This window comes from Pipistrellus hanaki (genome assembly GCF_964339955.1).
Source record: "Pipistrellus hanaki genome assembly, chromosome: 2".
Classification (NCBI taxonomy): Eukaryota; Metazoa; Chordata; class Mammalia; order Chiroptera; family Vespertilionidae; genus Pipistrellus; species Pipistrellus hanaki.
The window spans coordinates 197,742,252-197,756,919 of record NC_140504.1 but is presented as its reverse complement, the minus strand read 5'-3'; the positions used below and the strand labels follow the sequence as shown (position 1 = coordinate 197,756,919).

The 14,668-nt window shown below is 54.0% G+C and overlaps 1 protein-coding gene across 2 annotated transcripts in view; it reads right to left on the bottom strand.

Moving 5' to 3' along the window:
* DNAJC11 (DnaJ heat shock protein family (Hsp40) member C11) overlaps positions 1 to 13,049 on the bottom strand; it is a 56,941-nt gene extending 43,892 nt beyond the window's left edge. For both annotated transcript variants that reach the window (XM_084875799.1, XM_084875800.1), the window contains exon 1: positions 12,901 to 13,049. In XM_084875799.1, the coding sequence (XP_084731925.1) occupies positions 12,901 to 12,972 (72 nt within the window). In that variant the 5' untranslated portion in view covers positions 12,973 to 13,049. The remainder of the gene's footprint in view (positions 1 to 12,900) is intronic.
* Between the last annotated feature and the right edge of the window lie 1,619 nt (positions 13,050 to 14,668).

The window sequence follows — 14,668 nt, the reverse complement described above, 5'->3', positions numbered from 1 at the left end:
AATGAAAACTAAATATAAATTCAACCTACAATCATAAATCCGCAGTTAAAAGGCCCTCTGTAATCTGACGATCGAGCTTGTGGGGAGGGGTTGTTAAAATTGCTGAAATATTTGCTATACAATATAAAAACAAAATTCCCGCAGTAAGGCACAAGAAAGAAATAAAAGGCATACAGATTGGAAAGGGAAGCAGAATTGTATTTGCAGACATCATATATACAGAAAACCATAGTCTACAAAAAAGCTACTGATTTTAGCAAGGTCGAGGGATACAGAGTTAATAGCAAACACCAATTTATTTCCACAGACAGAAAACTGAAATTTAGAAAGACAATACCATTTAAGAGTATCATTAACAAAGCAAACTACAATAGTTCCCAATAAATTTATCAAGTAGTGCAGAACGTGCTCACTGCACACCACAACACACCCCTGAGAAATCAGAGAAGCCGGGAGAGAATGCAGAGAAAAGCCATCTTCACGGACAGGAGATGCGGAAACCGAGCACAGTCTCACTGACAGGAAGAGGTAGAAGGCTGGTCAACCTGGAAGCCTGAAAGGTCAGAGCCGCCCGCTCCCTATCTCACTGAGACAGTGGTAACTGAGGCCCCTTACCCATCTTGTAATCATGTAAATCCTATGATATGATAATCCGCTTATTACCTGCCTAAGGGCTATGGGTATATCCCAAACCTAAGGGTAAGGAGTGTATCCCATAGTCTCAATAAAAGGGATGGCAAGGCCAGAGCAGAGTGTAGCCCCCAATATCGCCAAATTAAATATTTTTCTAGTCTCTTTTCATTTGTGTGTGGCCTCCTCCAGAACCCGCACCCTGAACCGGAACCTGAACCATGCGGGACGTGAAAGGGGTTCCCACAAAGAGACTAATATCATAAGAGGTCACATCTTCCCAGGCGATGTACAGATCCAATGCAATCCAACGGAAATCCCAGCACCGACAAGAGACACGACAGAGCAGAGCTCATATAAATTCAAATCAGAGAAACATGGATGAGAGAAACATCGATCAGCTGCCTCTTGCACACCCCCCAGGACAACACTGGGGTTGCCTTGACCGTAATCAAACCCAGGAACCTTGAGTCCACAGGCTGATGCTCTATCCACTGAGCCACACCGGTCAGGGCAGGCTTGAAGCATTTGGCTGAGTGTGGGATTGGCCTGGGAGCATTTCCCCTCAGGATCTCATTGTCTTGCTCCACTGGCTTCCAGCTCATTCCAACCTCCCATCCTCCGTGGCCTTTCACCTCCCGTCTCCCTTCACCTATCGGTGCGAGTTGCTTGACTGCCCTTTTCATAGTCTCCCATCTTTTAATTCGGAGAAATTTTCTCTTATTAGTTGAATAATGTCTTCCCCTTCGTTTTAGTTTATCATCTTACTTATTTACTTTATTTAATGTACGTGCCCTTGACTGGGAATCGAACCCTAGACTTTTTGGTGCGCAGGCCACTGCTCTAACCACTGAGCACCTGCCAGGGCATATCTTGTTTTTAACTTCCAAGTGCTCCCTTTTCATACATGTCTTCTGAAAGTACCAGCATGCTCTTCTGTCTTGCATGTATTGTCTCTCTGAGGACAATCTCGTTTTGAAACCCTCCCCCCCACCATCCGCTTCCTTGCCATTTCCCCTCACTGTCCATGCGGGCTCAGAACTTCCCACCAGACCCTTCCCTCGCCATCTCACGCTCTCTGGCCAGCGCTTTCCAGGAACGGGGTGCTCCAGGGCCATGGGAAGCTCTGGGAGCTGCCTGGTCTGCCGAGCTGCTCTGGAAGCGCCCGGAGGGCCTGGGAGGGTCAGTGGGAGCTTCCTCAGTGACAGCTAGTCCCTCCAGGGGGCGCCAGAGAACTAGTGGCCTGGGGGCGGCCTGCCTTCGCTGGGTGCCTCTGCTGTGTCTGTCTGGGCTCTAAAGCACATGTGTCAAACACAAGGCCCGCGGGCCAAATCCAGCCCGCCAGGCCTTGCAATGTGGCCCGCACCGCGCTGTCATTACTGCACTCTGCTGTCAGTTTATGACATTGTCAGTTTATGACTGTTCAGTAAACCATTCAGCCCGCAATTTAGGCTGGATTTTAGATTTTGGCCCCTTCTCTGATTGAGTTCGACACCCCTACTCTAAAGGCTCAGGGTGGATTAACCAGGGCACAGAGCCCGCCTCCTGCACCCCTCCCCTCTCGGCTCCTCAACACTGAGAACTACCACGGAAAAGGACAAAAAGGGGCCCTCGGCTTCACTTACTGATTTTTAAAGAAGGGAGGGCGGGAGGGAGAGAGGGGGAGAGAGACACGAGTGTGAACGGCCCTGCGTGGTCACTAGGGAGGCTGAGCCCCTTCCACATTATCTGCATTTTCGATTTCTTCTTCAGAAAGAAGCTATTGGTTTCCTTCCAACTGGGCTCCTCAGGGTACCCACCTTGCTTTCTGATTTCCAAGAGTTCTTTATAGAGATTAGAAACATGAATCTTTTATCAAATAAACACATTGCAGATTCCTTTGAGTCTTTTGTATTTAGGATTTTTTTAAGGTCTTAGTGTTTTTCTGGTAACTCACTCAGAAGTTCCTCATTTTTACAGAATCAGAGCTATCAATTGTGTCTTTTCTGACTTGTGCTGTGGCATCATGCTTGGAAAAGTCTCCTGACTCCCAGCTCATCACGTTTGCTTCCCTAAATAATTAAACCACCGAAGGGATTGCTCCATCTTCTCTTATTGGAATTCGAGTGCAGGGGCCTCTCCGCAATCAATGTGACAACGCGGATCCCAAGAATATGCCTCACCTGCCTCCCAGGGCACGCTGCAGCCTGAGCACGTGTCTGACCGGGATGGGACGGGACTGGCAGGATGGGACAGGGCAGGGCAGGCTTCTCCGGGGGTGCGGCCCCTGGGAGTCCCTCAGACCAAAGCTGTGTTCACAATAACACTTTGCTGTGTTCGCCCTTTCCTCCCGAGGCCACATGAGATCAATGACATCGTTGTTCTGAGGGCTAAGAAATGTCTGAAGTGGTAGCTGTAGGTATAAATGAGTTTTCAGAGATTAACTCACCGGCTCTCATTATGTCTCTGGGTGCTTACTGGCTACCGGTGCTCACGGCTGCAGCTTGCTCTGGGGAGATGGTGAGTCCGAGCAGAGAGGGGCATATTCTTGGAATACGTGTTGTCACATCGATTCAGAGGCCCCTGCACTAGAATTCTAAGAGAAAATGGAGCACCCTCACCAAAGCCGGTTTGGCTCAGTGGATACAGCGTCGGCCTGCGGACTGAAAGGTCCCAGGTTCGGTTCCGGTCAGGGGCATGTACATTGGTTGCGGGCACCTCCCCGGTGGGGGGTGTGCAGGAGGCAGCTGATTGATGTTTCTCTCATCGATGTTTCTGACTCTCTATCCCTCTCTCTTCCTCTCTGTAAAAAAACCAATTAAAAAAAAATGGAGCACCCTCTTCAGCTGCTTAGTCATATCTGCTGGGAGTTGCACATGTCTGTATACATTATTTTCCAATACACAGGCATTTTGAAATCCTTAAGTCTTCCCGTGCTTATTATACTGACACCTAAGAAGCACACTTTGTCTTGTTTTACATTTACCAACCACCAGTTTTATTTCTAATTACATGTTGTTGGCATGTACACAGAGCTCTTCAGGGTCCACAGGAATTGAAGACTGTAACGGGGTCTTGACAGCGAGACGCCTGAGAATTGCTGGGTTTCAGGACAAAGACCCCGACGTTACTTCTTCCTGGTGCACACGTCCACCTGCGGCCGCTAGGACCTCGCTGTCACCGAGGCCGGGGAGGAGCAGGACAGGCCGAGGTCACCCGGCATTTAAATGCCCGGCCTGAGCTGACACACGGCTTCCGCTCCCATCGCTGCCAGAACTAATCACAGGCCTCCCGCGACCGCCACGGCCCCAGGAAGCACAGCCCTCCCGCGCGCTGGGCTCGAAGAGCAGTCAGGCGGGTGGACACACGGACAGCCACAGGCTGCCGCCTCTCCGACAGGAAGACCCACCAGAGGAGGGAGCAGCAATGGAGTAGCTCAGCCCACACCCTCCCGAGGAGCAGAACAGCAACGCCGCCGGGACCTGTGCTGCTGACGCCTCTGGTTTGAAGCTCCAGTGTCCAGGCGGTGTGCACATTGCTGCATCTCAGCAACCAAGTCCCCCAAACTATATTCAATTAGGTTTTGGGACGTCTGCCTAATCACCACAATTGAAGATTCATTACTGTCCATATGCTCCATGACAATCAGACTGACAGAGCTGCAGCAGCTAATAAAACCTGTAATTTTCTTTATGATGCTTGGTACTCATACAGTTTAAAGAGAAAACACGGACTCCGCTCCAGTCAGCAGCGAGCCCAGGCCCCACGGCCGAGGAGCAGGCGTGCGGGATGACCTGGCGTCACTGAGCGGGCACAGGTGTCAGTGCGGAGACAGGCCACCACACGCCACGCACTAGCGCGCACCCTGGCCTGGCCCCGCACAGGCCCTCCTGCATCTGGGGAAGGCTCACACGGAACCCGGCCCGCGGACGCAGCTGCCCTGGTCACCCTCGCTGTCCACTGGGGGCTCTGGCCTGCACTGCGACAGACCCACCCCCAGCCCCGGCGGCAGACTGCCTCTGCTCACCCTGCCTGACCGCCTCTGGAGCTTCCCAGCAGGACAGGACTCCGGGTAAAACCCAGCTGCTTACCTGCCACAAGCCAAAACTACAAAACCCGGCGCACCGGACACTGACTCACTCCCAGTGCCATCGCTGCTGCGCCACCAAAGGCGGCCAACAGCAGCCCTTCGCGTGGCCCGGAGGACATGGGGCAGACCGCCCGTCTGGCCGGCGGGGCAGGGACAGCCCGCGGGGAGGCCACTCGGACTGGGACTCGGACCCGGACGGAGGCTCCGGGCCTGGCTCACCTGGGCTCAGCATGAAGGACGTGTGTGAATTTGCTCCTCCTCTGTAACTGGCTGTAACTATCTTTTAAAGGGAAAATTTAGACGGCTCCACACCAATACTTCCAGGAAGTTCCTCTAGAATGACTTGTGGCCAGAACTGCAACGTGATCCTCAAGAACACACGCATTCCACATGCAAAACACACGTGGGCCCGGGAACAGGCGCTGTTTGCCTACGGCGGTTACCAGCCAGATGTGGGCGTGCACCTGGGGAATTCTGAGGACGGAGAGTGAGTCCGGCCCGGCAGGGTGACCAGGAGCACCGGGAGCTGCTGGGGCCGATGAGGTCACAGTGCCCTGGACAGACTGACAGCCACAGAGCACCTCCCTGATGCTCCTCGTCCGGGACTAACAAGCAGTCTGCAGGCCGGTGTTAGAGCCCCATGGTACAGATAAACAGTGAGGGCCAAACAGGATTAAATGACTTGTCTACGATGCAGGAGTTCACCTGATGATGACCCCTGACCCAGGAGCTGGCTAAAGTTAATAACGTGTAGCCCGGCTCAAACCGAACTCCGGTTCATAAAACAGGTCACCTTTGGGGAGTGAAAGGCAGCCTACCGAGAGGGCTCAGGTGTTTCACCCCCCTCTCAGACAACAGACACCCACATTACACCAAGAACTCCAACAATCAACAAAAGCAAGCCTTGTACCGTTTATGCTCAGGCTGGTAATGAAGAGGTACTGCATTACTTTCCACAGTAATGCGCCCAGTGCTATGGTAAGCAGCTTGCTCAGTTTCCCCACAGCCCGACAGTGACATCTGGTCTGGCCGTGGCAGATAAAGAAACGGGCCAGAGAGGGGAGGGGACTCGCCCAGCCAGGGCTGCTAGGAAGTCTATCTCACAGTGACTTCCAGGCTGTGCTGTGCCAGCCGCGGCTGCCTTTCCCAGCTCCGGGCCGGTCTCTGGCTTTCCAGGTAACTGCCCACCCCCCAACCCCCATGGCTCACGGCGCCCCGCACGCGAGGCCTGGGCTGGGGTTCCGGCGCCCACGCTGCGGCTGCGGGTAAGGGCGGCGGACACCGCCTCTCAGTGTGCTGGAAGCTGCCTCCTCAGCCATTGCAGGCTCTTCACTGGGGACAGGTGGGCGTGAGAGATAAACAATCACATCATGGATGAGCCAGGAAAGCAAGACGGGAGGCTGATCAAACAATTCCAGGTTTCTACAACCAGGAATAACCTTTGAACCTGAAGTAAGTTCCACTTAGAAGGAAAAAAATTACACAATTTACGAATGCGTTAACCCTCAAAATGTAACGTAAGTTCAAAAAGGTACAGGATGCCCTGGCCGGTGTGGCCGTTGGTTGAGCGTCGTCCCATGCACAGAAAGGTAACAGGTTTGGTTCTGACCTGGGTAGGGCACGTACAGGAGGCAATGATTTATGTTTCTTTCTCTCTCTCCCTGCCCCTCTCTCTAAAAATCAATGAACGTGTCCTCGGGTAAGGATCAAAAACAACAAAAAGCCCTAGTCAGTTTGGCTCAGTGGATAGAGCGTTGGCCTGTGGACTGATGGGTCCCAGGTTCGATTCTGGCCAAGGGCACATGCTTGGGTTGTGGGCTCCATTCCCAGTAGGGGGTGTGCAGGAGGCAGCTGATCAATGATTCTCTCTCATTATTTATTTATTTTAAAAAAATATATTTTATTGATATTTTACAGAGAGGCAAAGAGAGGGATAGAGAGTCAGAAACATCGATGAGAGAGAATCATCGATCAGCTGCCTCTTGCACACCTTCTGGGGATGTGCCCGCAACTAAGGTACATGCCCTTGACTGGAATCGAACCCAGGACCTTTCAGTCTGCAGGCTGATGCTCTATCCACTGAGCCAAACCGGTTTTGGCGATTCTCTCTCATTATTGATGTTTCTATCTCCCTCTATCCCTCTCCCTTCCTCTCTAAAATCAATAAAAATAATTAAAAAACAACAACAGCCCTAACTGGTTTGGCTCAGTGGATAGAGTCAGCCTGGGGACTGAAGGGTCCCAGGTTCGATTCCGGACAAGGGCTTGTACCTTGGTTGTAGGCACATCCCCAGTAGGGAGTGTGCAGGAGGCAGCTGATCAATGTTTTTCTCTCATCGATGTTTCTAACCCTCTATTCCTTTTCCTTCCTCTCTGTAAAAATCAATAAAATATATTTTTAAAAAAAGTATTAGGCAACTAGTGATGACGGACCTCTGTAAACACTAAAAAAGCGTGACCTTTAGGGTGAAGGGGCAGCAGGTGACCCCTGGCCTCCAGTGCACGTCTCTGCTGACCACAGCGTGAGCACTCCGGGCCAAAACCGCAGAAATTCTCATTCCTGAGCAGAGGTCACGCCAAGGGCCTGGGCAGTACTTTCCTGCCACTGGCCAGTTCTGTTTTCTTTCTCTTCCTGGCACGCCCTGAGACACAGCAGTTAAAAAAAAAAAAGGCCAATGCCTGGAGAAATGAGCTCAAGTTCCTTTCTGGGTCAAAATGAACGGTCTGGATCCTATCTCCACATTTAGAGCGTGGCTTCTCTCTCCCTGAGAGCCTGGCCTTAGACCTCCCCTCGCCGTGTCCAGCTGCCCCACCTGCCCCGCGGGCAGCCGGCTGCTGGCCTTCTGACGCTGAGGAGTGCTCTGGCTGGCACCAGCGAGGGGCACCGCCCGGGCGCTGCAGGCCCGGGGCCACACAGGATCCTGGTCTGGAAGAAGGGGCCGCTCCAGCCCGGCTCCTCCGGGAGAGGGGTCTCAGGACACGGTGCCCACAGCGCTGACAACAGCCCCCTTCCCAGCGGCCTTTTGTGTGTGGCCCTGGCAAACGTTTACGCTATTTTATTTATCCGTAAGTTGTTTTAAGTCCTTTCATGAACAAGGCAGGACATAAGTAAAATACATAAGTAAAATGAAAAGTTTAATGAAAAAGTAAACACTAAAATTCCATAGTTGCACAAAACGTGCCGCCTGCATGCCCCATATTTCTGACCCATTGTTTTCTCACTGAGCGCATGGCAAAGAGAAAAGCTTCCCACCGAATTCCCTTTAAGAAAGCAGGAGGGGAAAGAAAGGTATTTGGGTAGATAATGCAGCAGCAGAGCATTAAACTTTCCAGAGGCAATTGCTTGAAACGCCCAAAGCAGCAGAGTAATAACTAGCTACCCTAACCCTAACCCTAACCCTAACCCTAACCCTAACCCTTACTTTCATTAAAGAAAACACATTTTTGCCGAAACCGGTTTGGCTCAGTGGTAGAGCATCGGCCTGCGGACTGAAGGGTCCTGGGTTCGATTCCGGTCAAGGGCATGTGCGTTGGTTGCGGGCACATCCCTGGTGGGCGGTGTGCAGGAGGCGGCTGGTTGATGTTTCTCATCGACGTTTCTGGCTCTCTATCTCTCTCCCTTCCTCTCTGTAAAAAATCAATTAAATATATTTAAAAATAAATAAATAAAAGATATGTGTTCATTTCATTCAAATTTATATTTATATATATTTAAAAACATGTTAAAATACGTACACAAACAATAATTTAATAAAAAAATTGTAAAAAAAATAAAACAAAAAACAACAACAACAAAAACACATTTTCAGTTTAACCCCGATGTTTGCCGATCACATTATGAGATGTCAGCGGAACCCGCTGGGTCTCCCAACAGTCCCCTCCCCACCAGGCGCCCCTCTGGACTGGGCCCGGCCCCCCTGACCAGCTCTGCTGTCCAGCCAGGGCCCGGCAGAGCCTCCGCCTCCGGGTAGTCCTCCTCCCTGCCCGCCCGTCAGAGCTGAGCGCGCCCACAGCTGTAGCTCCGGGCCCCACCCTGCCTGTGTGGACCAGGCCTGCACCCCACTCCTGGCTCAGCCCAGCTTCTGGGACCCCTCCCCTCCAAATCAAACTCATGACTCGCAGGAAGCAGAGTTCAGAGAGAGACGGTCTTTTGAAGAAAAAAAGCACTTGGTACTATGAACAGAAAGAGCAAAGAAAGCTTTGGGAAGTCAGAGCCCGCTGCTATCCCCAAGTTCTGGGACCAGGTTTTCATTAGCACAACAGACGGACAGCAAACTCAGCCAGGACAAAGCTAACGCCGCTTTCTACGTGTAGCCTTTTTAAAATCAGCAAAACTGCATGTTTACCAAATGTCAAAACTAACAGTGAATCCCATCTGAATATCTGCTTCCGTCAGGCACTGTGCACATTCCCTCTCCGCTGCAACGCTCAGCATCCCGGCACAGGAAGTGCATGTTAATGCTTTATTAGATGCTGACACTCAGTGTCAAAGACAAGGCAAGGCTAACCTGCCAGGGGCACGAAGCTCCCGGAACGGGAAGGGGGAGTCAGCAGGCCCCTGCAGAGCCCGTACCCTCACAGCAGCTCTCTGAGCAGTAAGCTCTATGAAGGACAGCTGTCAGTAAATGGAGTCTTTGCGATGACTTGTTCAAGGTCACTCAAGTGGCATCGTGGGCTACAACTCCTGCTTCTCAGCCTCTTTTTTTTTTTTTTTTTTTTAAACCCTCACCAAAAGGATATTTATCCATTGATTTTGAGAGAGAGTGGATGAGGGAAAGACAGAGAGAAACACATCAATCAGCTGCCTCCTGCACACCTCCCACTGGGGATGTGCCCACAACCAAGGTACATGCCCTAGACTGGAATCGAACATGGGACCCTTTAGTCCGCAGGCCGATGCTCTATCCACTGAGCCAAACCAGTCAGGGCTCATTCATTGAGTTTAGAGGGAGGGGAGAGAGAGAGAAACCCTGACTTGTTCCACTTATCCGTGCATTCGTTCATTGGGCGTCTCTTGTATGTGCTGATGGGGGATCAAACCTGCAACCCTGACATACAGGGATGATGCTCCAACCCACTGAGCTAGCTGGCCAGGCGGAAGGAAGATTCTTAAACTGATTTTTGACTATTTCTAATTACTTCAATTGTAACTATGTATTCTGATTCTAATTTTTACATTTTTATTTATTGATTTGTCTCTTTATTTATCTATTTATTCCTTCTTTAAAAAAATATACTTTATTGATTTTTTACAGAGAGGAAGGGAGAGGGATAGAGTGCTAGAAACATCGATGAGAAAGAAACATCGACCAGCTGCCTCCTGCACACCCCCCCACTGGGGATGTGCCCGCAACCAAAGCACATGCCCTTGACCAGAATGAACCTGGGACCTTTCAGTCCGCAGGCTGATGCTCTATCCACTGAGCCAAACCGGTTTCGGCTATTTATTCTTTCTGATTTTTATATTTCTAACTAGAACTCGCAGGTTGCTTCCATTTGAGACTCCCGGGGAAAACCTGAGCGTCCTGAGCACCAGGGAAGCTCTGATGTCCGGTGGGAATGCTACTCGGCATCTACAACTGGCAGCAAACAGGACAGGTGTTACCGGCCACTTCCAGCCACAAGTGTAAGAAGTAAGGACTATCTCTGAAGGTCTGAGCCAAATCTAATGGAGACAGCGTACCTGAGGCAACTTACTGATATGATAGTCCACTATTACCTGCCTAAGGGCTATGGGTGTACCCCAAACCTGCCTAAGGGCTATGGGTGTACCCCAAACCTGCCTAAGGGCCATGGGTGTGCCCCATAGTCTCCATAAAAGGGACAGCAAGGCCAGAGCCTGGCGGCAGTCCTCCCACTGAGGTGGGCTCCCGCCTCCCCCCCCCCCCAATCGCTAAATTAAGAAAAAGAAAAAGAAATAAGAAGACTTCTATTTTTCCTCACTCTCCTACGGGATGTCGTTTCACCTTCAGGCTGCCTTCCGATTTCACAAAAAGGTCCTAGTGAATGTCAAGCCCGGAGACCACCCTTCAGAGCGTCTCTTACAGAATCAGGAGGTAAAGTCGGCACAGCACACCCTCTACACGGAGTCTGTTGACAAAGGCCACACACAATGACGTAATCAAGAGGACGTGTTCCACAGGGACTTCCCGTCGTCACAAATGTGGGAAGTGCCTTCACTCATTGGTGGTAGTAAACTTCCTAAGACATTTTGGGGGATTTTATTTGATTTTTATTAACCCTCACTCGAGGATGTTTTTCCATTGATTTTTAGAGTAGGAGGCAGGGGGTGAGACAGAGAGAAACATCGATGTGAAGAGACACCGCAGGGCTAGGGATCCAACCTGCAACTAAGGTGCATGCCCTTGGCAGGCATCGAACCCGGGACCCTTCAGCTCAGGCCCATGCTCTATCCACTGAGCCACACCCGCTAGGGTGGTAGTAGTAAAGCTTTTTAAAAGAAGTATTTCTTTGGCTCTCACCCATCAGACCAGGAACAATGACAGGTCCTCAGATTCCAGAGGTTTCAAGATACACGTTTGACAAATGTTTACCAAGGAGTCTGGCTTAGCCTACTAGTATAGCTAGTTCTGATCATTTGCAGCTAGTATTCTGTAAATGTGGTAAACAGGTCAGTGGCAGCTAAATTACAGATAACACAGACTGACTATAAAGGGATGATAAGGAAGGATGACTTCAGAAAAGCTAGTTTCATCACCTGCCCTGTTTTTTAAGAACTGCAGAAAGCTTAAAGAATAACTGGCCAGACAGCTTCATTGAAAGGGAGAGAGCCCTGGCCTTGTGGCTCAGTTCAGGAGGGTCGCCCTGAACAATGAAAGGTCCTGGGTTCGGTTCCTGGTCAGGGCACATACCCAGGCTACGGTTTAGTGCCCGGTTGGAGCCAATATGGGGGACAGCGGATGCTCACATCCACGTCTCTCTTTCAAACAATGAACATGTCCTTGGGTGAGGATGGGGGGGGGGGGGGGGAAGGCGCTGAGGGAAGAAACCAAAGGCCGAAGTGATTTGCCCAAAGCCTCGCTGTTAAGTCACACTCAGCTCCAGGTGCCTATGGCAGCCTGACATGACTTCCAATCCCCAAAAGCATTTCCCTGGGGTTTCAAAGCGGCTAACACCGGAGGGGTTTTCACGCGGGGTCCCCCAGAACACAGTCCGGGGGCCCGCAGCTCTGTGGTCCGGGGGCGGGGCAGCGAGGGTGACAGCACGGGCTCCGCTCTTCCCAGAGGCGGGCCTGCGGCCGGGCCTTCCTCTCCGTCTGCCTCCGTGTCCCCCGCCGGGAGCCCAGAGGATCACCCCCCTCCCTCCAGGGCTCGGAGAATGACGGGAGGCAGCGTGTTCGCTCAGCAGGTGGTCCTGCGCACTGGGCATCGGGGGCACCACGCGGACCAGCTCTGCCCAGACGGCCAGCCCTGCCGCTTCCCATCCCTCCAAACCCTGGCCCGGCAGGAGGAGCCCGCGGGCGGGGCCGCAGACAAACGCTCCTCCGCCTCCAGGCCGGGCCCGCGGGCCGGGGCCACGAGGCCGCTCCTGGGCGCTGCCCCCGGGCCCCGCTCTGTCTGTTGTTCGGGCACCGGGCGCGGGCACCGGGGTGGGAATGGGGCTCCGCTTCCTTCCCGGCCACGGCGCTGCCTCCTGACCTGCAGCCCCCGAACCGAGGCTGCGGGGCCGGGAGGCCTCCCTCCGCTTCTGGGGAGGAGCCGGGCGGGTTGTCCCCGGGGCCGGGCCACTCCAGGGCCCCCAGACCGTGCGGAGGCCCGGGCGGCTTTGACCTTGGTGCCCGGGACTCTGTCCCCATCCCGCCGGCCGGGGGCGAGGACACCCCCCGGCCCCTCCGCCGGGCGGCTGTGGGGGCGCGCGTGGCCCCGGGTCCTGGGGGCCGGGCTCCCCCCGCGCCTCCTCCCCGGGCCCTGCGCCTCCCGCGGGTGCGGGGCCCCGGCCGCCCCGGACGGCATCGCGCGCCTCGGCCGCCGAGCGCGGGGCACAGGCCGCGGGACACCCCCGCGCGAGGCCCGGGCGGTGGGGCCGCCCGATCGCCGGCGGCCGCGCACGTCAGGCGGGGTCACGCGGCCTCCTCGCCGGCCGCGGCCTCCGGGGCGGGAACCGGGCGCCGCCGCCGGCCCGGCCCCCCCGGACGGCAGGGCCCGGCCTCAGCCCTGCCGGCGCCCCGCCGCAGGCCTCACCTCCCGGCGCACGTTCAGCAACGAGTAATAGTCTTCATTGTCCAGCTCCTCCTCGCTCAAGGCCGTCGCCATCTTCGCAACCTTTCACCCCGCCAAACCGGCAGGCCGCGCTCAAGAGGGCCCGGCGGCGGCGGCGCCCCGGCGGCCCCGGCGGCGCCACAGCGGCCCCTGGCGGCCCGGAGGCGCGTCGCCGCCGCCCGCGCCGGAGAGCAGCGCGCCTGCGCCCTGCGCCCCCTCGCGGCCGAGGGCGGGAACGGCGCCTGGGGCCCCGCCACGTGCTGGGCCGGAAAGGGAGACTTTGCAGCCGCAGGAGGTGGTGGTCACCCTCTGGGCGCCGCGGAGACAGGCCCCGGCAGGACCTCCCCGTCTGCCTAACCGGCTCCCAGGGCGGGGTGCACCCGCTTCCCAAATAGCCCCACCGGGGCCGCAGCCGCTCGCCGTCTTGTCTTTGCACAGGGATTTGCTCTGCCACCACGTCTCTGGACCACCCAGAGCCCCGATCAGAGGGTGGGCCTCCTCATTTTCATTGCTGACGATCGCCCTGTATTTGGGAGCGTTAGGCCGGTGTTCTGCCGTTTCCATGAAGAGGCAGGCCCCATCTGGCTGCTGATCTAATTGTCTCTGGCAGGCCTGTGCACCTGCAGCCCCATCCCGGCCGCCCTCTTGTAAATTTCTACCTTGTAATTTAGCCGTGGAGTCTAATTGATTTCCACCTGGTGCCCGCTGTTCGGTGCATTATTAAAGATGCCTCGGTTACAACCGCCTAAATAATTTAAATGTCTTCGAAAGGATGCAATTATCAAGAGAGGGTGGACATCAGGGCTCCCTCCCCGCGCTCCGGCCACCTGTGTGACCTGTCCTGGTCTCCATGATTTCCCAGGGACCTTTGTGGTGCCTTACCTAGCCAGAGGTGCCTTAACCAGACCATCAGTGTGCCTTAACTAGCCAGAGGTGCCTTAACCAGACCATCAGTGTGCCTTAACTAGCCAGAGGTGCCTTAACTAGACCAGCTGAGTGCCTTAACCAGACCATCAGCGTGCCTTAACTAACCAGAGGTGCCTTAACTAGACCAGCTGGGTGTCTTAACCAGACCATCAGTGTGCCTTAACTAGCCAGAGGTGCCTTAACTAGACCAGCTGGGTGCCTTAACCAGACCATCAGTGTGCCTTAACTAGCCAGAGGTGCCTTAACTAGACCAACTGAGTGCCTTAACCAGACCATCAGCGTGCCTTAACTAGCCAGAGGTGCCTTAACTAGACCAGCTGAGAGCCTTAACCAGACCATCAGTGTGCCTTAACTAGCCAGAGGTGCCTTAACTAGACCAGCTGAGTGTCTTAACCAGACCATCAGCGTGCCTTAACTAGCCAGAGGTGCCTTAACTAGACCAGCTGAGTGCCTTAACCAGACCATCGTGTGCCTTAACCAGACCATCAGTGTGCCTTAACTAGCCAGAGGTGCCTTAACTAGACCAGCTGGGTGCCTTAACCAGACCATCAGCGTGCCTTAACTAGCCAGAGGTGCCTTAACTAGACCAGCTGGGTGCCTTAACCAGACCATCAGTGTGCCTTAACTAGCCAGAGGTGCCTTAACTAGACCAACTGAGTGCCTTAACCAGACCATCAGCGTGCCTTAACTAGCCAGAGGTGCCTTAACTAGACCAGCTGAGAGCCTTAACCAGACCATCAGTGTGCCTTAACTAGCCAGAGGTGCCTTAACTAGACCAGCTGAGTGTCTTAACCAGACCATCAGCGTGCCTTAACTAGCCAGA